Raw genomic sequence first — 25268 nt, 5'->3', positions numbered from 1 at the left:
GAAAAGAAGTTGAGCGCAATATGGTAAAAAAAATTAGGAAAGGGGTTCTTATACACGTAATGGGAAGCGTTATGACACTCAAGCAGAATTGCCAAGAGAAAAGACTTAGATGGTGGAATAGAAGAAAGGGAAGACGGTGGAATCTGAGCCATTGGTCAATGAACCAATAAAAGAATGAGAAGCAAAGGAGTTTTTGAAGTTTTTGAAACACAGTGAATACAATGTCGTGGAGCAACTGCACAAACAGCCAGCCCGCATTTCTGTATTAGCTTTGCTCCTAAGTTTAGAAGTACATCGAAGTGTGCTGATGAAAGTACTAAACGAAACATATGTGGCCGAGGACATCTCAGTCAATAAATTGGATCGCTTGGTCAACAATATAAGTGCTAACAATTTTATCTTCTTCAACGATGATTAAATACCGTCTGAAGGTAGGGGTTCTACTAAAGCTCTAGACATTACTACCCGATGTCAGGGGGACACATTACCGGAGGTTTTGATCGATAACGGATCCGCATTGAACGTATTGCCTTTGTCCACTCTTAATCGATTACCTGTGGATAGTTCACATATGAAACCCTGCCATAATATAGTAAGGGCATTTGATGGAACAGAAAGAAGGGTTATAGGAAGAATTGAAATACCATTAAGAATCCACCCAATTACTTATGAGGTGGACTTTTTAGTAATGGATATTAAGCTTTCCTACAATTGTTTATTGGGGAGACCGTGGATACACTCGATAGGGGCAGTACCTTCATCGTTACATCAGAAGGTGAAGCTAATATCAGAGGGTCGATTGGTAACAATAAGTGCGACGGAGGATATTATCGCGATGGTAACGGTTGATGCACCTTATGTAGAGACCAATGATGAGGCAGTGGAATGTTTTTTTCGGTCCTTGGAATTTGTGAACGCAACGTTTATCGCTGAAGGAAATAGGATCCCGGTACCCAAGATATCCAAGACTACTGAGATGGGTCTACAGTTGATGGTAGGAAGATGAGCTTCGCCAGGGAAAGGGTTGGGAAAATACCTTCAATGAAGGGTTGAAGCACCCATGCTGAAGGAAAAGTTTGATCGTTTTAGCTTAGGTTACAAGCCAGATATGAAACAAAAGAGAAAAGAAGTGGAGAAAAGGCAGGAGAGAAGAAGGGCACGTTTAAGCGGAGAGGAAGTCAAGTGGGAGCCTTTGACCTTCCCCCACATATCTAAATCCTTTGTGTCGGGTGGATTTATCTACCCTGAACGAGGGGTGTCCAGAAGGTAAAGCATTGAAGAAATGTTGGAAAATGTTCACATCAATGCTATAGAGACAATGGAAAGAAGGTCCTTGCTGGAGATTTGCCCTTATGAACCTGGGAGTGAGCTAAACAATTGGACTGCGGAAGAAATACCTATAGTCTTTAGAGCTTATTCAGAGTAATGTTCAAAACATTATTGTTGTTTTTAGCCTAAGAATGATAAGAAATCCTTTGTGAAATGGGCTTAAGTCTGAATATCTTTATCCTAATAATTATTCATAAATTTATATTTTGTATATTCTTTGGTGTATCCCCATAGGTCCTCAGATATCAATGACATGAGTGATGTTGTTTCAAACACGGAGCCTCTTTTTGAGCAAGACATGTGTTTGGAAGGATCTCATGACTTTGAAAATGACGAAGACTGTGGTGTATCTCTGAACTTGTTGAGAATGGTGGAATAAGAGGATAAACAAATCCTACCTCATAAGGAATCATTAGAAATTGTGAGCCTAGAGGAAGGAAAAGAGGTGAAAATCGGAACTGATATCACCGCAAAGACAAAATATGACCTCATTGAGTTACTCCGACAGTTCAAAGATGTTTTCGCATGGTCCTACCAGGATATGTCAGGGCTAAATACTAGCATTGTGGTACATCGTTTACCAATAAAAAAATATTATAAAGCAGAAGCTTAGAAGAATGAGACCTGATATTGTGTTGAAAATAAAAGAGGAGGTCAAAAAGTAGTTCGATGCTGGATTCTTACAGGAGGTTAAGTATTCAGAATGGGTAGCAAACATCGTCTCTGCTCCCAAAAAGGATGGAAATGTACGAATGTGCTTGGATTATAGGGACTTGAAAAAGGCTAGTCCAAAAGACAATTTTTCGCTACCGCACATTGACACTTTGGTAGATAACACAGCTAGCTACTCATTATTTTCTTTCATGGACGGCTTTTCTGGATACAATCAAATAAAGATGCATCTTGAGGACATGAGGAAAACCACATTCATTACCCTATGAGGAACATTTTGTTACAAAGTAATGCCCTTCGGATTGAAGAATGCAGGAGCAACGTATCAAAGGGAAATGGTCACCCTGTTTCATGACATGATGCATAAAGAAATTGAGATCTATGTTGATGATATGATTGCAAAATCTAGAACTGAAGAGGATTATCTCCGAGTCTTGAGAAAATTGTTCTTAAGATTGAAAAAATTTCAGCTTAAGCTCAACCCAGCAAAATGCATATTTGGAGCCAGATCAGGAAAGTTGTTAGGCTTCATAGTCAGTAGGAAGGGGATTGAGATTGACCCTGATAAAGTTAAAGCAATACGAGATCTGCCTCCTCCAAGCACCCAGAAAGAGGTCCGAGGTTTCCTAGGAAGGTTAAACTACATTGCCCGGTTCATTTCGCAATTGACTGAGAAATACGATCCAGTGTTGCACCTTCTGAAGAAACATAATCTGGGAGAATGGGATGAGAAATGTCAGAAAGCTTTTGACAGGATAAAATGATACGTGGCTAATGCTCCAATACTATTGCCGCCTAGTCCAGATAGGCCGTTGATATTGTATCTAACGGTGTTTGACAATTCCATGGGAAGCGTCTTGGGCCAACATGACGAAACAGGAAAGAAAGAAAGAAAGAGCAATATACTCTCTCAGCAAGAAATTCACTGATTGTGAAATGAGGTACTCGTCCATTGAAAAGTTGTGTTGTGCTTTAATTTGGACAACTCAAAGACTAAGGCAATACATGTTATATCATACGACTTGGCTGATTTCAAAGTTGGATCCTTTAAAGTACATGTTGGAATCAACTGCTTTAAATGAAGAATGGCTAGATGGCAAATTCTGCTCTCTGAATTTGACATAGTATATGTAAGTCAGAAGGCTATAAAAGGAAGTGCAATAGCTGATTTTCTAGCCAGCAGAGCCTTGGAAGACTATGAGCCTTTGAACTTTGATTTTCCAAATGAAGACTTATTGTATGTGGCAAACACTGAAGAAAACCCTCGAATAGACCACATCTGGAAGTTAAATTTCGATGGAGCTTCAAATGCTATAGGTAATAGAATTGGGGCAGTCTTGGTATCCCCAAGTGGAGATCATTATCCTGTCGCTAGCAAGTTGGACTTTGATTGCACAAATAACATGGCAGAATATGAAGCATGTATTATGGGTATTCGTGCGGCCATTGAACGTAAAATCAAAGTGTTAAAAGTGTATGGAGATTCCGCATTGGTGATATACCAACTCAAAGGAGAATGGGAAACCAGAGACCCTAAGTTGATCAGTTATAAAGAACTGGTTCCTGAATTGATTGACGAGTTTGATGACATCACTTTCTGTTATCTCCCACGAGAGGAAAACCAGATGGCTGACGCACTAGCTACTCTAGCCTCGATAATTAAGGTGAACAAGTTAGAAATCATGAAGCCTATTCAGATGAGCATATATGAAGTTCCGGCTCATTGCTACAATATGGAAGATGAGGGAAAAGATGATTTCCCTTGGTATTAGAGTATACTACAGTATGTGAAAAACCAAAAATACCCTGATCAGGCGACAGAAAATGACAAGAGAACGCTAAAAAGAATAACCATTGAATATGTCTTAAATGGGGAAATGTTGTACAAGAGAGGGAAAGATCAAATGCTGTTAAGATTTGTAGATGCCATGGAGGCTAGAAAGATCCTAGAAGAAGTCCATGAGGGCATTTGCAGAACCCATGCAAATAGTTTTACAATGGCCAGACAGATCATGAGATTTGGATACTATTGGTCTACTATGGAAGGGGATTGCATTAGCTATGCCAAGAAGTGTCATAAATGTCAAATTTATGGAGATAAGATACGTGTACCTCCCTCACCTCTGCACGTTATGACTGCTCCATGGTCGTTCTCCATGTAGGGCATGGATGTCATTGGGCCAATATCACCGAAAGCTCCGAATGGGCATCGTTTCATCTTTATGGTTATTGATTACTTTACCAAATGGGTGGAAGCTGCTTCATATGCAAATGTCACGAAATCGGCGGTTAGTAAATTCTTGAAAAAAGAGATCATTTGTCGATATGGAATGCCTGAAAGAATCATATCCGACAATACATTAAATTTGAATAATAACACAATAGTGGAAGTTTGTAGTCAATTCAAGATCAGTCACCGTAACTCGTCGCCATATCGCCCAAAAATGAATGGTGTAGTGGAGGCGGCCAATAAGAATATTAAGAGAATTGTGGGAAAAATGACTGAAACCTACAAGGATTGGCATGAAAAGCTATCATTTGCTCTCTTAGCTTACCGAACATCTGTTAGGACCTCTACTGGGGCAACACCCTTTTCTCTAGTTTATGGGATGGAAGCTGTTTTACCCATTGAAGTGGAGATTCCTTCTCTTCGGGTATTAGCTAAATTGAAATTGGATGAAGCAGAATGGGTTCAGTCTCGATACGACCAGTTGAACTTAATAGAAGGGAAAATGTTAAGAGCCATCCAACATGGTCATATGTATCAAAAACGGATGATGTGAGCCTGTAACAAAAAGGTTCGTCCCAGAGAATTCCACGAAGGGATCTGGTGTTGAAGAAAATTCTCCCTATACAAAAAGATTTTTGAGGAAAATGGATGCCAAATTGGGAGGGTCCTTATGTCGTAAAGAAGGCCTTTTCTGGTGGAGTTTTGATTCTAAGTGAGATGGATGGAAAAAACTTGTCAAATCCTGTAAACTCAGACTCAAACAAGAAGTACTTCACTTGAAGGAAAGGGATCAAAGTGAAAACCCGCAAAGGGCGCTTTGATTCCTAAAAAAAATGATGATGAAAAAGTAAAAATGGAGAGGCTAAGGGGAAAACCCGCAAAGGGCACCTTAGGCCAAAGGGGATTTGAGTTGAAAACCCGAAAAGGGCGGCTCAAATATTGATCAGAATGGGGCATGAAGTGATTAGAGCAGCTTGTATCTTGATCAAATCGGGGCGTATGGCAATCTTGCTATGCTTGAATCAACAGTAAGAGATAGGCGACGTCTTGGGGCATCGACAAAGCACTGTAGATCTCCTAAACACATGTGAAACTCAGAATGGCCTTTAGAAAGTTTGTACAGGGAAGTTCAAGCTTCGATATCTGGGGCACCCAATTCTCCTATTATTTATATTGAATTTGTTGTTCTTGGAATACTTCTTTTCTTTTCCAAGATATATATTCCCAATAAACTTCTTTATTATCCTTCTTTACTATTTGTGATAATTTATTCATTTAGAGTTATGTCCAGAACTAACTTTATCCTTATCCATTGCTATGACAATTTCTGTAAGCGTGTTGCATTGGAATAATGATCAATGGACTAATAAAACTTTCATAAAGGAAGTTTTGCATATTACTCTAAAAATTTTATAAATAATATAGGAACCTAAAACAAGACTATTGTTTAGAACACACCAAACTCAAAGGTTGAAAATTTGAGAAGGAAAAGTCTAAATTTGGACTTTCTCTTTGGATTTTGTTGTCGAATGCATTAATTAACAAGATTCCATAAACAAGCAAGCAATGATCACCAAGCAATAGGAAGAGGTTATCTCAGAGAAGAGAGCCTTCATTTGCGCATGAGTCTTTGGTACGACACCCTAGAAATGGTATAAGGGGACCAAAAAGATTAAGATCCTTGAATTGTGATAAGAGAGGATTGTGATAAAAACCACATATATTTCTACCCTCGAGTTGCAGTGGGAGAATGATGGTACAATTTTTGCTCCCCAATGGATTAAACTTTGAGATCTACAGTGGAGGGCAACCTGGCTAGATGTTTCTTCAAAAAAGCCGGTTAAGCAAGAATGCGTTGTAGCACGTCAGTCACAAAGCCTTAATAAATTTCGAGTAATGACAAAGCGGAGTCATTCTTGGAAAAATAAAATTCTACATTCATTCACACATGTCTAGTTAGGAGCATTTGATTCATTTTGATCATGCCATCCTAATCATTAGGCATAATTAGGTTCATTATACAGGTCATGTTCCCCAGAGAACAGATCTGGGGAAATTACCAATCTTGTCTCCCTAAGCAATAGCGGAGCAGATCGAAGACAGCAAATCTTATCTTCAAGTGTAAGGAAGCAGATTTAAGCCACAAGTCTTATCTCCCTGAGATTACAGCGGATTACACCGAAGAATTCCTAATCGGAAATAGCGAATCTTATCTCTCTGAAGTTACAGTAGAGTAGATCGCATCAGATTGAAGCTAGAAATCTTATCTCCCTGAGATTACAGCGGAGCATATTGAAGCTAGTAATCCTATCTCCCTGAGATTATAGTGGAGTGGATTAAAATAAAGGATATTATCTCTCTGAAGTTACAGTAGAGTAGATCACATCAGATTGAAGCCAAAAATCTTATCTCCCTGAGATTACAGCGGAGTAGATTAAAGCTAGTAATCCTATCTCCCTTAGATTACAGTGGAGCGGATTAAGATAAATGATCTTATCTCTCTGAAGTTACAGTAGAGTAGATCGCATCAGATTGAAGCCAGAAATCTTATCTCCCTGAGATTACAGCGGAGCAGATTGAAGCTAGTAATCCTATCTCCCTGAGATTACAGTGGAGCGGATTAAAATAAAGGATCTTATCTTTCTGAAGTTACAGTAGAGTAGATCGCATCAGGTCTTATCTGCCTGAGATTACAGTGGAATAGACCGAAGAATTACAGATCTTATCCCCCTGAGATTACAGTGGAATAGACCGAAGAATTACAGATCTTATCTCCCAAATGGTGCAGTGGAGCAGATTAAAGCCACATCGGTGAATCTTGCTTCCCCGACATTGCAATTAAAAAGATTAAAGCTACAACAGCAAATCTTACTCCCCAGGCAATGCAGTGAAACAGATTAAAGCCACATCGGTGAATCTCGCTTCCCCGACATTGCAGCTAAAAGGATTAAAGCTGCCATAACGGTGAATCTTACTTCCCTGGCGGTGCAGTTAAAAAGATTGAAGCTACAATGGCGAATCATACTTCCTAAAAGTTACGAGTTACAAATCCTATCTCCCTGATATTGCAGTGGAGTGGATCAAAGCACCAATTCCTGTACCTCTGAAGATGCAGTAGGATGAAATGAGGCTACTTGAAGAAAAAGTGCACCAAGGTCTAGCTCGACCGGGAAAAATTGGCTATTTTACAGTCTTTGCTTCATTCTCGTTACACGACAATAAGCAAAGAGGGGCAGCTGTAATAGGACCAATTTGCCCGACCCGATAAAAAATAATAAAATAAATAAAACCAACATAAAAGTAACATTTTAAATGTCCATAACATCAGTCCAGATTACAAACCAAAGCCCAAACCCGATTACAAAATCCAAAGTCCCAATTAGCCTAAACCCAATTAACCTTAGCCCAAATACTAAACCCAAACTAACCTAATGGCCCGATGGCCCAACACCTAGCCTAACAAAGACCAAAACCCTAGCAGCATTCGGCTCCCAGCGCCGCAGCAACCAAGACCCATCACCTACCCTCGCGCATGCGCCACCACAACAGTAACCTCACATACACTGCCACGCACGCCTCCACGCCACGTGCCTCCGTACATTGTACCTGCAAAGGAAACGAAGACAACGCAGCACACAAAAGAACAAAAAGGAAGAAAAGAAAATAAAAAAATAGCAAAAAAAGAAAAAAGAACAGAAAAGAGGATGTACTTTTTTCTCTTTGAATTTTATTCCGTATTTTCGGCTTTATAAAGCCATTAAACCGAATTTGTAAGGGCTTACACATTCAATATACATTTTCAGAATACAAAATCAAAAAAACTCGAAAAGGTGATTTCTGGGTTCTATTTCTTTTGCAGATTGTTCATTCATTTCTTTTCTTTTTTTCATTTTGCATTTATCGGTCGCTTATTCAGGAAAGAAACAGTCAATAGTAAGAGGGGAGAGACTCACCTGACGACCGCATCTTCCTTCTCTCCGTCTTCATCGGAGTTGAGGGGGGATCGGGCCTGGGAAACTGATTCGTCGAGCGGCGCCATGGATGTACAATCTAGGTTTTTAGGATGAAAGAAAGTTTTTTATGGTTTCTTTTTCTTTTTCTTTTAAGTGTGGAAATGAAACACGGCCGTTTGGAGTCAATGTGATGGCTCTAAAACGGCGTCGCTTTGGTGACCAGATCCGAATGGTGACCCGATCCGGGAAGGATCCGCGCATATGGATCGATTGGTCTATTTATGCAATAGGTCATTCCATGTTTGTTGGAGTTGCGATTTATTTTCTTTAATCGTTTGTAATTTATATCACACATTAGATATTGTATTCATTTAGATCCATTTTAAGCGGTGTCGTTTCTGTGATTGATTCGAATATTCATGATGTTTGCGTATAATTACTGATTTAGTCCTTCAATTTTGAAGCAGTTTTTTTTAACTCAATACTAATTTATTTTTCTTTCTTAAAATTCAATGTTTTTTAATTATAACAAATTCTATTTTTATATATTATAGTATTTAATATTCTTTATAATATTTACTTTGATAGTATTTTAATTTATATTTTAAAATGTAATAAAAATATTATTTAGTTTATACTTTGTATTTTAATTTCATTATACATCAATATTTTGAGTCTATTGTATTTATCTTTTATATATTGTTATTTTAATTTTGTTTAAGATTGGATTTGAGCTTTGTTGATCATGGTTCTTGATTTTAAAAAATTCTTATGTATTTAATTTTATTTTTAAACACTTTTTAATTAAATCAATTTTTATTAATTCATTATTTTTAATGTTATTTTAATATTTGCTTAATATAACTTTTAAACTAATTATTAGAATAATTTCTAAGATATGATGCACTATTCTTCTAAATTATTATCCACATGATTTAAATTTATCAACATTATTTTAAATTCTTTTTACTTATATTTTTGTTAATTCAATATGTTATTATGTATGACATTATTTTTAATATATATATATATGTGTTTATAAAATATATTATAATTTGTGCCTTATAAATTTTTATTCTACGTTTTAAAATTTTATTCATGTAGATTATTTTGGTTGGTTTATTTGTGATTAAATCATTTTTGTATTAATTATTCTCGTTTTGTTATTTGTAAGATTGATTATTAGCTTATTTGATTATAAATGTTAATGCATTATATGTTTGGGTGCTCCAAATTGTAGAATTTGTTAGTTATTCATCATTTGCTTTGTATATTGTTATTCAATCATATTGTTTGTAAGAATTGCATTTCATTAAGACATTATAATCGTTTTATTTTAAAATTCCAAAAAATAAGGCTTGGTGTTTAATAATTCTCAAGAGAATTGTGCGCCCTAACTTACTGGGCTTCAATTATTCACGATGAATTTATATCATCAAGTATCCACTTTATTTAGACCATGCAATTTTAAAATAAAACATTTAAGATTTCAAGATGTTGGATCCTAACTTACTGGATATGACATTGTGTTATCTTGATTTTAAAATAAAGACAATATTTGGTGTTTAGGAATTTTAAGAAATTGAACCCTAACTTACTGGGTCTTGATTTCTCGATTGACCCAAATGACCGAATATCCTTCATAAAACGTATGATTCTTTTAAAAAAAGGGGCGAATCTAGCTTCGAAGATTGAATTGTTGCACTCTAATTCACTGAGTGTGGCGATCTATTTCTTCAAAATGGGCCCGTCCACTTAACCAATTCAATTATTTAAGCTTTCATTTCATGGGATCATATTTTAAAATCTTTTCAAAATTTCGACCCTAAGACATTAAACAATCAATTTGGTACCAATTTTGGGCGACGCAAGGGTGCTAACCCTTCCTCATGCGTAAACGACTCCCGAACTTGTTTTCTCAAATTCGCAGACCAAAATCATTTTAATGGTGAACCGATCACACCTTAATAAAAGATCGGTGGCGACTCCCGTTTTCATTTTAAAAGTCGATCCCCATTTTTTTAAATTATTAAAAAATGGTTTCGACAATTATTATTATTTTATAATGTGTTATTTTATTAACTCAACATAATATATACTTACTTATTTTTTGTTATACTTTATAATTTATATACATATATACATACATATATTTTTATAATATATACATATGCACGTACGTACGTACTTTTATAACTTATATATATACATACTTTTTATAATATATATGTATATACACACCTATTTTAATTTATACACATATATTTTTGTAACTTATTTATATTTGTATGTATATTTACGTACTTATATTTTTCTCATATATTTTTAATTTATATACATATCTACATATATCTAAATACCCATTTTATTTTCGTGAACACATACATATATGTCTTTTATAATTTTATTCATTTTCTTTATTCATTTATTTATTTACATTTTCATTATTACTTTGAGAGAATGTTTTAATTTTATTTGCTTATTCACTTCTTATTTTATATGTAATCGATTAGTCCTTTTTTTCTCTTTATTTTTGTTGTGGTTGCTCGTATTATTTATGCTACATCGTCCTATTCATTATTGTCATTTATTAATGCGGCATTTATTCATATATCAAATTTAACATTACATCAATTTTTTTACCCAAATTCGTAAAAAGAGAAAATTTTGAAAGTAAATGCAACACTCGGTATTTAGGATCTTCGAGAGGATTGAGCCCTAACGTATTGGGTTCCAATTTTCTTCATTGAATCTAAATAATCGAGAATGCTCTTTAATCAAAAAAATATAAATAAAAAGCTCATTATCAGGAATTCAATACGTTGTGACCTAACGCATTGGATATGACACGTTGTTTTCTCGAGATGAGGATTTTTCTAAAAAATAATAAAGATAGTATTTTGCATTTGAAAATTCGAGAAAGTGTGCCCTAATGTGTTGCGTTTTGATTTCTCGTTTAGCCAAATAGCCAAATACCCTCTTAAAGTTTCAAAGTATGAGTTTTGGAAACCATAAGGTGATCTTGGTTTCAAGAGTTTAAAATATTGTATCCTAATGTGCTGGATGTGATATTCCTTCGGAACAAGAGAATCTTAAATTCCAACCCATATCATTCAAAATTTTTTAGGATCGTATTTTTTAAATTCTTCAAAGTTTTCAATTTTCGACATTAAAACGTTAACTAATCAACTAGGTACCAATTTTTGGGCATTACGAGAGTGCTAATCCTTCCTCGTACGTAACCGACTCTCGAACCGTTCTTTTGAATTTCATAGGCCAAAAGCATTGTTTTAATAAACCTAAATCGTTTATTAAAAAATAACCGTTTTACGAGGTGACCCGATCACACCTCATCAAAAAAGATTGGTGGCGACTCCTATTTTCGTTTTCTTTTTCAAAAATTAAGTCGACCCAGTTTTCACAAAAAAAATGGTGTCAACAGCTTGGCGACTCCACTGGGGGTTAAAATAAGATAGTCAAGCCACGAGTTGATTATTTCTTGTCTTTTTGTCGAAAATGGATAATTTGGTTCAAATTCACGATCCTTTTGTTGCACATAGTCCACATCGTTTTGTTATATTTTCTTTATTTGTGTAAGTCTCGATATAGTTAATCCATATTGCATTTACATGATCGTTCGATCTTACCCTTTTAAATGGGAGTGAGAAACTACGCTTTCGTGAGGTTTTCACCTCCGCATGGGATAGTGAATCGCTTCCGAGATACATCCATACCTATGTCTTCGTGAGATTTTCATCTCCGTATGGCCATAGGGAAATGTATTTCCCTGAATCGAACTTGGTCCGTATGAGCCTATAATGGGTGAGGATCGAGGAATCTGCTGGTTTGGGTACCTTACTTTAGAACTGAACCGCATATAATGAGCCTTAGGAGCCTACCCTAGGTAGAATCACATTGAATGCCTAGAGGTCACCAGAAAACTTGGTTTAAATTTACGATCATTTTGTGGTGTTTTGTCCGTTTTTGTTACGATTATCATTATTTCGGTTTGTAATTACTCTATTGGTTTGAATCTTTTATATGTTTTTGCATATTACACTACATAACCGCTTGATTATACCCTTTTTAAGTGGGAGTGAGAAACTAGTCCTTCGTAAAGTTTTCACCTCCGTGCAGGATAGTGAATCACTTTCGAGATACATCCGTACTTATGTCTTCGTGAGATTTTCATCTCCGTGCAGCCATAGGAAAATGTATTCCCCTGAACTGAACTTGGTCCATATGAACCTATAATGGGTGAAGATCGAGGAATTTGTCAGTTCAGGTACCCTTTACTTTAGAGCTGAACCGCATGTGGTGAGACCTAAGAGCCTACACTAGGTAGAACCACTCTGAACCATTAGTGGTCTCCCAAATAGGTGTTCTATTCTTTCTTGCTTACTTTTGTTTTATACTAACCGTTGTTTTGTTTTGTTTATGATTGCTTTGCATTTTCATCAAAGAAAAGAGGTGTTGATTCAAATTTGATTGCTAAATAGAAAAGCTTGTCATGGAAAACGAATTTCTTGATAAAATGGAATATAATGCGACTGCCTGAATATGGACTGATCAAACACAACGAGGGAAGGCTAGAAGTTGTGGAGGAATACAAGACTATTGCTCTGTTGCCCAAGGATTCAAGATGACAAAAATTATTCGAGAGTCGTTAAACTTTCTTAAAGAAAAGCCAACGAGCATCACGAGGATGAGTGAGCAACGAGTCGCGACCCGGATCAAGCAAAAAGGAGATAGAAGAGACGTCATTTTTGAAGAGTTCGTGAGATTTATCTTAACGCTCAAATGAAGAAGAAGATCGATGTCTTCTCCTGGAGTATGAGGGCAAGGTCGTATATATATCCGTTTTATGTAAAAAAATTTATTTTCTAGTAAAGTTGTTCTAATATAATTGAATCAGAATCAACGTCTCTTTTTGTATTCATGCATCTGCATTACATTTCATTGCATGCATCAAATTTCACTAAAAGACCCTAATCAAACGAAATCATTTCAGAGTCAATGGAAACCAACCTACCAAACCAACACCCTTGCGCTACCCAAACAGAAACTAAAGGAATGGACCAAAGGTTGGAGAGATTAGAGCAAAGACAAATACAGATGCAAGAGCAATTGACCAAATTCCAACAAGATATGAAAGATCAGATGCTAGAAGTTCAAAAAAATCTAATGAGCCAGTTAACCCAGTTACTGGATATGGGGTTAGAAAAAGGAAAAAAAACCCAGCGGTCCACTTTGGAAATGATAATGAAGACCTTGTTTATTTTCCAGGCTCTACACCAACAATCACTCAGGCACAACTAGATGGGTATCCACAAAAGGTGTCTGTTAGCATTAGACCCTAATATCAAATCGGTACCTCGACACCAATGAATTTCGCGACAGGCTCAGGTTCCAACCTTAAGGGCAATCTAACTAATCCCGTTGTCCTTGATGATCTAGCGGAAACAAAACATGCGAGAGTGGAGTTCTCAAAACAATTTGAAGATCGTTACAAACGAAAAGGGTAAGAGTGGAGACCCCAAATCAATACTTTGAAGGCCCCGAGGAAGAGGAAAAATGAGGTGAATGATTCGAGTAGGTATAACGAGGGTTATTCAAAGCCGATTACCATAAGCCAGCCAAGGACGGTTACTTCTGGCCATCAGATCCCCCAGAGACAAGAATCCAGCATAAAGCAAAACATTGAGAAGTCCCAATTTGCACCAATCCCAATGTCATACCGGGAGTTGTATCAGAGTTTATTTGACGCACACGTTGTTTCCCCTTTCTACTTGAAGCCTTTACAACCTCCGTACCCCAAATGGTACGACACAAATGTGCAATGTGACTATCATGCGGGAATTACGGGGCATTCTATAGAAAATTGCACTGCCTTTAAAAAGGTGGTTGAAAGGCTCATCAGTATAGGCATTGTCAAGTTCGATACAGAAAATCTACTGCCCAATCATATTGATAATTGGGGTGATTGCGATGGATGAAGAAATGTTGGAAAATGTTCACATCAACGCCGTATACGAAGAAACAACTGAAAAATAGACCTTGTTAGATATCCACCCTTATAAACTTGGGAGTGTTCTAAATAAATCGGACTGTAGATGAAATCTCTGTAGCATTTAAAGCTTATTTAGAGTAATGTTCAAAACACTTTTGTTGCTTTTGGCCTAGAGTCAGTAAGAATGTCTATGTGAAATAGGCTCATGTCTGAACGTTATCATTTTAATGAAATACATTATTGTGATCAGTTTGAGCTAGTATTCTTTCATTCTTTACAAATAATTATGTTTGATTTTTTTATTCCTTTAGATTTTTCTTCCACGTCATTCTTTCATTCACTGTACAGATAATTATTCTTAAATTCGTACATTTTTTGTATATCCTTTTGTACCTACAATAGGTCCCTGGATATCAACGACATGAGTGACGTTGCTACAGACTCAGAATCTCCTTTTGAGTGAGACATGTGTTTAGAGGGATCTCATGACTTTGAAGATGACATAGATTGTAGCCTATTTCCAGACTTCTTAAGGATGGTAGAACAAGTCGAGAAACGGATCTTACCCTACAAAGAATCATTGGGATACATGACTTCTCCTTATGCGGGGCATGAAGGTCATTTCGTCGATCTCACCAAAAGAGTCTGACGATCATATATTCATCTTTGTAGTCGTCAATTACTTTACTAAATGGATGGAAGCTGCTTCATATGTCAATGTCATAAAGTCAACTGTTAGCAAATTCTTGAAGAATCATCTGTCAGTATGGAACGCCAAAAGAATCATATCTGATAATGCACTAAATTTGAACAACAACATAATATCAAAAGTTTACAGTCTGTTCACGATCAATGTCATATCGCCCAAAAAAAAGGATGGCGCAAAAAAAAAACTCTGTCAGGGCAATGCCTTTCTCTTGGGCCTATCGCGGTTTTGCCTATTAAAGACAAGATTCTTTCTCTCTGAGTTTTTGGATCCAATCCCGTTTGAAGAGGAATGTTCAAAGTTATCCACCATGGTCAAATGTGCCAAAAGCAAATGATGCGAGCTCACAAAAAAGATCTGCCCTAGAGAATTCCATGAGAGGGACCTGGTATTGAAAAAGATCCTTCTCATACAAAAAGAACTTCATCCCAAGCTGGGAAGGACCTTATGTGGAAGGCCTTATTTGGAAAAGCGTTGATCTTGATCGGAAGGGATAACAAGGACATGCCTAATCCTATAAGCTCAGATTTAATAAAAAATATTTTTAAAAAAAGGGAAAAAAAGAAAAAGAAGGAAAAAGAAGAAAAAAGAAGGAAGAAGAAGAAAAGAAAAAGGAGATGCCAAGGTGAAAACCCGCAAAGGGCGCCTTGAGACTAAAGGGGATTTGAGTTGAAAACCTGAAAAAGCGGCTCAAATTTTGATCAGAATGGGGCATGAGGTGATTGGAACAGCTCAAATTTTGATCAGATTGGGAGCATATGGTGATCTTGCTATACCTAAAACAACAGGAAAGGGGTAGGCGACATCTTGGGGCATCAACAAAGTCTTCTAGAACTTCTAAACACATATCAAGTTTAAAAGGGTCTTCAAGAAGCTCATGCAAAGAAGCTCATGCTACGATATCTGGGGCAACTATTTTCATCTTATTCATTTCGTATCTTAGCAGAATTTGCTATCTTGATTAATTTATTCATTTTGAGCTGTGCTCTCAATAAAATTTCATCTTATCCATTGTGATGATCTTTTTCATCTTATCCTAGCAAAATTTGCTATCTTGATTAATTTATTCATTTCGAGCTGTGCTCTTAATAAAATTTTATCTTATCCATTGTGATAATCTTTTTCATCTTATCCTAGCAAAATTTGCTATCTTGATTAATTTATTCATTTCGAGCTTTGTTCTCAATAAAATTTCATCTTGTCCATTGTGATAATCTTTTTCAAGCATTTTTCATTGAAATAACGATTAATAGACTGAATATTCAAGCAAAAGGAGTTTTGCATATTACTCTGAAAGCTTTTAAATAATACAGGAACCTGAAACAGGACTATTGTTTAGAACACACCAAGTTTAAAGGTTGAAATGTCTAAGAATGAAAAGTCTAAATTAGGACAATCCTTTCGATTTTTTTTTTGTCAAAACATTGGTTGAAAAAAATGACAAGATCTCATGTTGGTGACAAAGCTTCAATGAACAAAAAAGTAATGATTACAAAGTGATAAGAAGAGGTTTTCTCGGAGAAGAAAATTTTACAATTGTGCATAAACATTTGGTTCGACACCTTGGGAAGGGTAAAGCCAAAGAGATTCATATCTTGTATCTCTGAATTGTAGTAGGAGATGATTCAGAAATAGCCAGATCTTATATTCCTAAATTACAAGTGCGAGGAAGATAGTTCAAATTTTATGTCCAAAATTACAGTGGACTGAACCTTGAAGATTACAGCGGATTGAACTTTGAAGATTACAGTGGGGGCAATCCGTTTAAGTAAGAGATGAGTGTTACCGGCCGAACAAGATGGCGCTCTGACGCGTTGGTAATGGAGCCTCAATGAACAATGAGCAATCACAACTCAAACATTAAAAAGGGATCATTTTAATGACATTTTGCATTCATGCAAATATCATTCATACACATCTAGTTAGGAGCATTTGATTCATTATGATCATGTTATTCAAAACACTAGGCATATATAGGTCTATGAAATGGATTTTGCAGGTCATGTTCCCCAGAGAACAGATTAATGAAGTTACCCATACCCCTGAAGTTGCAGTGGGATGGATTGAAGTCATCATATCAAGCCTTATCTCCCTGAGCAGTAGTGAAGTAGGTTGAAGATTGTAGATCTTATCTCCCTAAGCAGTAGTGGAGCAGATCGAAGACGGCGGATCTTATCTTCCTAAGGTAGTAGGAAGCAGATTTAAGCCACCATCCTTATCTCCCTGAGCAGCAGTGGAGTAGGTTGAAGATTGCAGATCTTATCTCCCTAAGCAGTAGTGGAGCAGATCGAAGACGGCAAATCTTATCTTCCTAAGGTAGTACGAAGCAGATTTAAGCCACCAGCCTTATCTCCCTGAGCAGCAGTGGAGTAGGTTGAAGATTGCATATCTTATCTCCCTAAGAAGTAGTGGAGCAGATCGAAGACGGCAAATCTTATCTTCCTAAGGTAGTACGAAGCAGATTTAAGCCACAAGTCCTATCTCCTTGAGCAGCAGTGGAGTAGGTTGAAGGTTGCAGATCCTGTCTCCCTAAGAAGTAGTGGAGCAGATCGAAGACGGCGAATCTTATCTTCCCAAGGTAGTAGGGAAGCAGATTTAAGCCACTAGCCTTATCTCCCTGAGCAGCAGTGGAGTAGGTCGAAAATTGTAGATCTTGTCTTCCAGGACAGTGAAGCAGATCGAAAACACTAGCCTTGTCTCCCTGAGCAGCGGTGGAGTAGGTTGAAGATTGTAGATCTTGTCTTCATGTACTAGCAGTGAAGTAGATAAAATAAAATAAAAACTAGTAAAAACTAGTCCTATCTCCCTGAGCAGTAGTGGAGCAAGTTGAGGATACAAGTCTTATCTCCTTGAAGTTACAGTGGAGCAGACTGAAGCTACTAATTCTATCTCCCTAAAGTTGCAGTGGAGCGGATTAAAATGATGAATCCTATACCTTTGAAGTTGTAGAGGGTCGGATTAAATCTTATCGTATCAAACCTTATCTCCCTGAGGTCGCAGTAGAGCAGGTTGAAAATAGAAGTCTTATCTCCCTGAAGTTACAGTGGAGCAGGCTGAAGCTACTAATCCTATCTCCCTAAAGTTGCAGTGGAACGGATTAAAACGATGAATCCTATACCTTTGAAATTGCAAAGGGTCGGATTAAACCTTATCATATCAAACATTATCTCCCTGAGGTCGTAGTGGAGCAGGTTGAGGCAATAAGTCTTATCTCCCTAACATTGCAGTGGAGCAGACTAGAACCACAAACATCGTCCCCCTGAAGTTGCTGTGAAGAAGATTAAAGATACAAGTCATATCTTTCTGAAGCGCGATAGAGCGCGTCGAAGTAACAAGACACAATGGACTGGAATGAAGCTACTAGAAAAAGAGAAGCATTGAAGAAGTCAAGATTTGGCGAGACCAGGCAAAATTGGTCTTTCTTAGTCTTTGCTCTGTTCTCGTTACACGACAACGAGCAAAGAGGGGCAGCTGTACAAGCCCAATTTCACCCGGGCCCATTACAAAATTAAACAAAACCTACCCAAATCTTAGCCCAATAACCCTAGGCCCAATAACAGTCACCATCAAAAGATTAAGCAGCATCAAGGAACCCTAGGGTTCCTCCTTTCTCTCGCCAGCATCCAACCCCGTGGCACGACGCCTTCTGCAGACTGCCCCATATAAGCCCTCGATCGACACCTTCGAAGCCTGGCAGTCTTGCACCAAAACGGCAAAAAGCCGCAAACTCGGTCGATGCCTGCAAGAAAAGAGAAAGAAAAAACGCAACAGCAATAACGTAACAAAAAAAAAACAGTAGCCAATAGGTATTTGGCTATATAAGCTAGAAGCCAAGCAATGTAAAAGGGAGGGGATTTTCTTTTATGTTTTTTCTTCTTTTCTTTCGGCTAAAGCTGAATATATGGTAAAAGGGGGGAGAAAAAAACTATTGAAAAAAATTTTGAAGAATCCATAAAAAAAACAAAAATTGAAGAGAAGGTGTTTTCTTCTTTTCTCTTTTTCATTCCGTTTCTTTGATTTGTTTCTATCTGTTTCCTTTTTTATTTAATCATGTATATATATATATAAAATAATATATATAAAAAAATAAAAAGAGGAAAAGGCGAGGGAAACCTTACCTGTATCTCGCGTCCGCCGTCGCCCCCACCTGTTCTGTCAAAATCGGAGTTGAAAGAGGCTGTTGTTCGGCTGAGAACGGTGGGGGGTGGCCTGGTCTTCAGTCGGTTCCAAAGAACCGAAAATGGGATATGGGGGCTTAGGGTTCTTTCTTTGTTTTCCTTTAAAATTATTTTATAATATATATATATAGAACGGGAACGACGTCGTTAAGGCCAAACTTCAGTGGCTCTAAAGCGACATCGCGCAAGGCTAGACCTGTGTGTTTTATAGCGTGTGGGAAATTTGCGCATTTGGTCCCTCTTATTTTATAGCAATTTCAAATTAGATTTTGTTCATTTTTGAATTTCAGCTTACATTTTTGTTTTTGTTTCACTTAGGTCCTGAACAATGCGCAGCGTTTTGGGGGCGAGGAAATATTTCCAATCTGCCCCCATGTAATCCGCATATTGCACTTTAACCCCCCGGTCTTGTTTATAACTCTACTCTTTTCTTATTAATTTAGATTTGATTGCGATTTAATCATTTTTTTACATTTTTTAAATTAATTTATTAACTATTTTATTATTATTATTTTAGTGGTACATTCGATCATATTTTCATTATCTTATTATATATTGTCATTTTGAGTTGTACTTATATTATTATTATAATTTTATAATGTGTTATTTTATTAACTCAATATAATATATACTTACTTATTTTTGTTATACTTTATAATTTATATACATATATACATACATACATTTTATAATATATACATATGCACGTACATACTTTTATAACTTATATATATATACATACTTTTTATAATATATATGTATATACACACACCTATTTTAATTTATACACATATATTTTTGTAACTTATTTATATTTGTATGTATATTTACGTACTTATATTTTTAATTTATATACATATCTATATATATCTAAATACCCATTTTATTTTCGTGAACACATACATATATGTCTTTTTATAATTTTATTCATTTTCTTTATTCATTTATTTATTTACATTTTCATTATTATTTTGAGAGAATGTTTTAATTTTATTTGCTTATTCACTTGTTAATTTATATGTAATCGATTTGTCCTTTTTTCTATTTATTTTTGTTGTGGTTCCCGTATTATTTATGCTACATCGTCAGTATTCATTATTGTCATTTATTAATGCGGCATTTATTCATATATCAAATTTAACATTACATCAATTTTTTTACCCAAATTCGTAAAAAAAGAAAATTTTGAAAATAAATGCAACACTCGGTATTTAGGATCTTCGAGAGGATTGAGCCCTAACATATTGGGTTCTAATTTTCTTCATTGAATCTAAATAATCGAGAATGCTCTTTAATCAAAAAAAATTAATAAAAAGCTCATTATCGGGAATTCAATACGTTGTGACCTAACGCATTGGATATGACACGTTGTTTTCTCGAGATGAGGATTTTTCTAAAAAATAATAAAGGCAGTATTTTGCATTTGAAAATTCGAGAAAGTGTGCCCTAATGTGCTGGGTTTCGATTTCTCATTTAGCCAAATAGCCAAATACCCTCTTAAAGTTTCAAAGTATGAATTTTGGAAACCATAAGGTGATCTTGGTTTCAAGAGTTTAAAATATCGTATCCTAATGTGCTGGATGTGATATTCTTTCGGAACAAGAGAATTTTAAATTCCAACCCATATCATTCAAAAGTTTTTAGGATCGTATTTTTAAAATTCTTCAAAGTTTTCAATTTTCGACATTAAGACATTAACTAATCAACTAGGTACCAATTTTTGGGCGTTACGAGGGTGCTAATCATTTCTCGTACGTAACCGACTCCCGAACCTGTTCTTTTGAATTTCGCAGGCCAAAAGCATTGTTTTAATAAACCTAAACCATTTATTAAAAAATAACGATTTTACGAGGTGACCCGATCATACCTCATCAAAAAAGATTGGTGGCGACTCCTATTTTTGTTTTCTTTTTCAAAAATCAAGTCAACCCCGTTTTGACAAAAAAAAATGGTGTCAACATATGTGATATCCATATTTTTGTAAAGAAAAAGAAAAAGCATTTCAGTTCCATCCCTTCCTATTTAAATGATACTCTGTTGGATAGGTGAGGCTGCGACATGGTGATAGAGGCATTCAAGAGATGAATAAATATTCCATTAATTAACTTTACTGCAAAAGTTTGGATTTCATATAAAACTATCTAACTTTATTTATTTCATATAGTGAGCCCAAGATTGGATCTGTAAATTTCATTTTTTTGGTACAAGCATCTGTAAATTAATATGCCTATATATGGCCAACATTATATGGAGTAATTTATTTTAAGTAGTTGGGGCCACCTTCCTACGTAATATCTTTGTGTACCATCATCATCTTAGCTCTTTCACCATATCTCTAACATGTACATCTTTATGTCGCATGAAAATCCATGCAATTATTGACCACCTTTGCCTTAATTATTTTGAAACCAGTACAATTGGTTAAAAAATTAGTGTAAAAAAATTATATTAAAAATTTTAAACTCTTTGACATTGTTGTAAAGAGGTACAATATGTAAAGATAATAAAACTATTTCATCACTTCATATATTACTAACCCTTCTTGAATTTATGGTCTCAAATCTCGTAATTGATTTGGAGAAAGTAGTATATGATTTTTTTGAGGGTTAAAATAAATTATAAATATTTGGGGAGGATAAAATGTTTATCATTATGCATTTTACCATATTTAATAATATGTATATTTTCAATCTCGTAATTATTATTTTTCATGAATTTTATCAAATTATTTGTGGTGATTTATTTTTCTAAGCAACTGGTGAGGTGGTATATTTATCACTTGATACCAAGTTTTTAAGAAATAATCCACGTCAAATATTTAATAAAATTGAAAAAATAGAAAAATTAAAAGAAGCAGTGGACATTAATTAGATTCCGAGAAAGCGAATTTTGTTCCCCATATTTTTACTAGATTAATGAGAGAGCATTCGATTCAGTTAAATAGTAGTGTCTTGCTATCTAATCCTAATGTTGTTTTTGTTAGTTTGTAATTGATTCTCTTCAATATTTTGCTACCAAAAATACACGTTTTATAGAAGTTAAAAATGATGGAATGACAATTAGGTATTGGCTTAGTTGGCAAAAGTGGAAGTTTTGGGTTTTAAGTACTCATGTGTGAGATCTATCATGTGTAATTATATACATATAAGTTTTCGAGTTCCATTATATGTAGTTGTTATGTGTGAGTTTTAATCTAGTTAATCTAGCTTGTTGGCTTTAGCTTGAATTGTACCAGTTCTTAGTTCATTTGTGTTGTAATGATTTGATTCTACTTTATGATTATTCAAACAATCCATTTGTAATAGTTTCACTACTTATAACACTTAAAAAAGTAATGATATTATAATATAAAATTAAATTCAAAAACATGGGGACTTTATTTATAATCGATCTATGAACTTATGCGAAGATTATCTGAAACCCTAACAAATTACCTTCAAAGGCTTCAAATAAATAATTAAAAATTTTATTTTGGTTAAAATATGCAGTTAATTTATACACTTTGACAAATTTTGAGATTTAGTCTTTACATTTAAAATATTTAAATTAAACTTTTCTATTTTTTAATTTAAAATTTCAACCCACTCATTGGTTAGCATTTCCTATAAAAATGGTGTTAACAGAAACTACTAATCACCATTAGGATTAGACTATGATTCTTAAATTAAAAAATTTAAAATATAAGAATTAAATCCCAAAATTTATATAAATACCAAAATTAGCTACATATTTTAACCTTATATTTTTCTCTAACCTTTGTTTGTACAATACCACGAAGGAAAAAAAAACACCAAACAAGGAAAAAAAAATAAAACATAGAGATTAATGAAGTATCATTAAATTACTGAAAATGATTACCATGGAGCTTCTTCTCGACCCAAGAAGGGGACAAAACAGGGCTTATCTCGTACTCCATAGTCGTCTTTGTCCTGGAATCACTTCGATCTGCCGGACCAATATCGAAACACAGTTTCTCTTCGGGCATCACTTTGATCCTCCACACTTTAAACGTTTGGTCCAAGCTAGCACTGTAAACCAAAACCCCCATCACAATTTTCTCGGCTTCCAAACAAGCCGCCAAGCACCTCACCGGCCCTCGATGACCATCCAAAACCGCCAAACACTCATGGAAACAGCTCCCTTCCTCTCGTCTCCACACCCTAATCGTCGTATCCTCCGACCCGCTAAACACCAACTTCTCCACAGCCGCCAAACAAAGCACCGCAAACCGGTGGCCTTGTAAGAACCCGCTGTGGTTGAACCTCCCTGACAATGTTTCCTTCTCCCAGAAATTGATTGTCCCATCGGATGAGCCCGAGTAGAGGAAACAGTTGTTGAATGTGGTGCTTAAGGCCAAGGCATTCACGGGGGATTGTTGGAATTTTAGGGTCATGGTTAAAGTGTGGGAGTTTTCTCTGTACACCCTCCGCCATATCTTCACCGATCCATCGGCGGAGCAAGTGAAAACGCAGCCATCGTCTTGGTTGACGACGATGGCGTTCACATTGCTTTCGTGAGCCACGAACGAGTCGACGCATTTTTTGTCTAACAGCCGCCATGCCTTTACTGTTCTGTCGTACGAGCCGGTGTATAAGAGCCCCTCGGTGTGGTAATAAGCCATGCATGAGATACAATCTTTGTGTTGTTGGCTGCTTGTTTTGGGGAACATGAGAAACGAGGTCTTTTTAGGGAGGGTTGTGATTTTCTTGAACCTGAAATGATCCGAAATCGTATAGTTCCAAATTCGGACCTTGCAGTCTCTATGCGAGGTGAAAAGCATGTTACCGTATGCGAAAATGGCCCGAACTTCGCCCGAACTCGCTTTGATGTAGCCCCGTTCAGTGCAATCAGGCTGCCTCCATGCCCTGATACGGTTGCTATCCGAGCCGGTGAAAACTAGCCCTTTCGAGAGCGCGATGGAGTAGATATTACCTTCTTGGCGGTGAAGAGAAGCGATGCAATGGTAGAGGAGAGCCGGGGATGGGGTTTGAAGAGGGGAGAGCGTCCACGGAGATTCGGGACTACCGGGTGGAAACATCGAGTGCACGGCGGGATTCACTCGGGGGCTCGAAGGTCTTCCGGGGCTGAATTGTAGATCTTGGTCATACATATCTAAGCGAGTTCTAATGGAAAGGTGATGAGGTGATTGGGGTGGATTGCTTTCTTCACCCATGAAACCATGAAGAGAATTTCTCCCATAGAAATCCATGGCAATTGGGTATTGTGAGAGTTAGAGTGAAAACGTGTATGATTTCGGTAGAGATATAGGGATGCATTGATGGTGTAGTTATCAACTTAAATTTGGTGAGTTGGGGTATTGGTATGTCTCAATGGCACCATTAAAGAAGGCAAGTTAAAATCCGATGTAAGCTATTGCATATGGAAATAAATCCAGTTATTTTAATAATAAAATATTTTGATATAGTGAATATTTCTGGATGATCTATTTTCATTCAAATAAAATTTTGATTGATATTTAATTTTAAATTCGATTAAATTAGGATCATTACTTTTAGATTCTTTTTATTTGCAAATAATTTTAAATGAATAAAATTGTTACAAGAATTTTTGTAATGGTTTTAGTCCTTTTATAATGTTAGAGTTGGAAATTTAATCTCTCTACTTTAAATTGATATAAGTTAATCTCTCCTTTTATAACATTATTAGTAGATCCAAATTGATGACAAAGGTTAAAAGGAAAGCTAAGCTCAAATTCTATGTGTGTATAAGTGATTAGTATCGTATTTAAATTGATAACATTATACAATTTCTTTTGTTACATACCCAAAATCATGTGGAAGTCCCTTCAACTATATTCAATCTTAAAGTTTTTTTATAATATTATTAATATGTAGGATTAAATTATATCAAAATAAAACAAACCAATTAAATCCAAACTCCAGCATAGTAGAAAGACTAAACTATAATTAAACCATTTTATCTTTGTCCTTTTTTTTAATATAATAAATATACACTGCGTTGGTAAAATCCAAAATCAAAAGCATTCATTCTAATTTCTAAGCATAGAAGGTAAGATCCTGGAAATCTAAATTTGCAAAAAAAATGGGTAATCGCCTTTCCCTCGTAAAGCTCAAAGGCGAATGCGTATGTTCTAACAATACTCGCTCTAATATAGAAATTCCGATTACTAATGAGGTCTTGGTTTTATTTTTAAGGTTGCCACTTTGAC

General features: G+C 35.8%; 1 protein-coding gene across 1 annotated transcript; it reads right to left on the bottom strand.

Annotated features, from left to right (window-relative positions):
• Positions 1–22757: 22757 nt before the first annotated feature.
• Positions 22758–24430, bottom strand: LOC105774635 (protein JINGUBANG). Its single transcript, XM_012597196.2, has one exon. The coding sequence runs from the start codon at positions 24285–24287 to the stop codon at positions 22920–22922; it is 1368 nt and encodes a 455-aa protein (XP_012452650.1). The 5' UTR covers positions 24288–24430; the 3' UTR covers positions 22758–22919.
• Positions 24431–25268: the final 838 nt, after the last annotated feature.

Source organism: Gossypium raimondii, chromosome 6 (genome assembly GCF_025698545.1).
Source record: "Gossypium raimondii isolate GPD5lz chromosome 6, ASM2569854v1, whole genome shotgun sequence".
In the NCBI taxonomy this organism is placed as follows: Eukaryota; Viridiplantae; Streptophyta; class Magnoliopsida; order Malvales; family Malvaceae; genus Gossypium; species Gossypium raimondii.
Note: the sequence above shows the minus strand (reverse complement) of the source record. Positions and strands in the feature narration are given on the sequence as shown.

What these genes read in the sequence shown, in the direction of transcription:
- LOC105774635 (XM_012597196.2), bottom strand. Translation starts at nt 24,287, where the DNA reads ATGGATTTCTATGGGAGAAATTCTCTTCATGGTTTCATGGGTGAAGAA.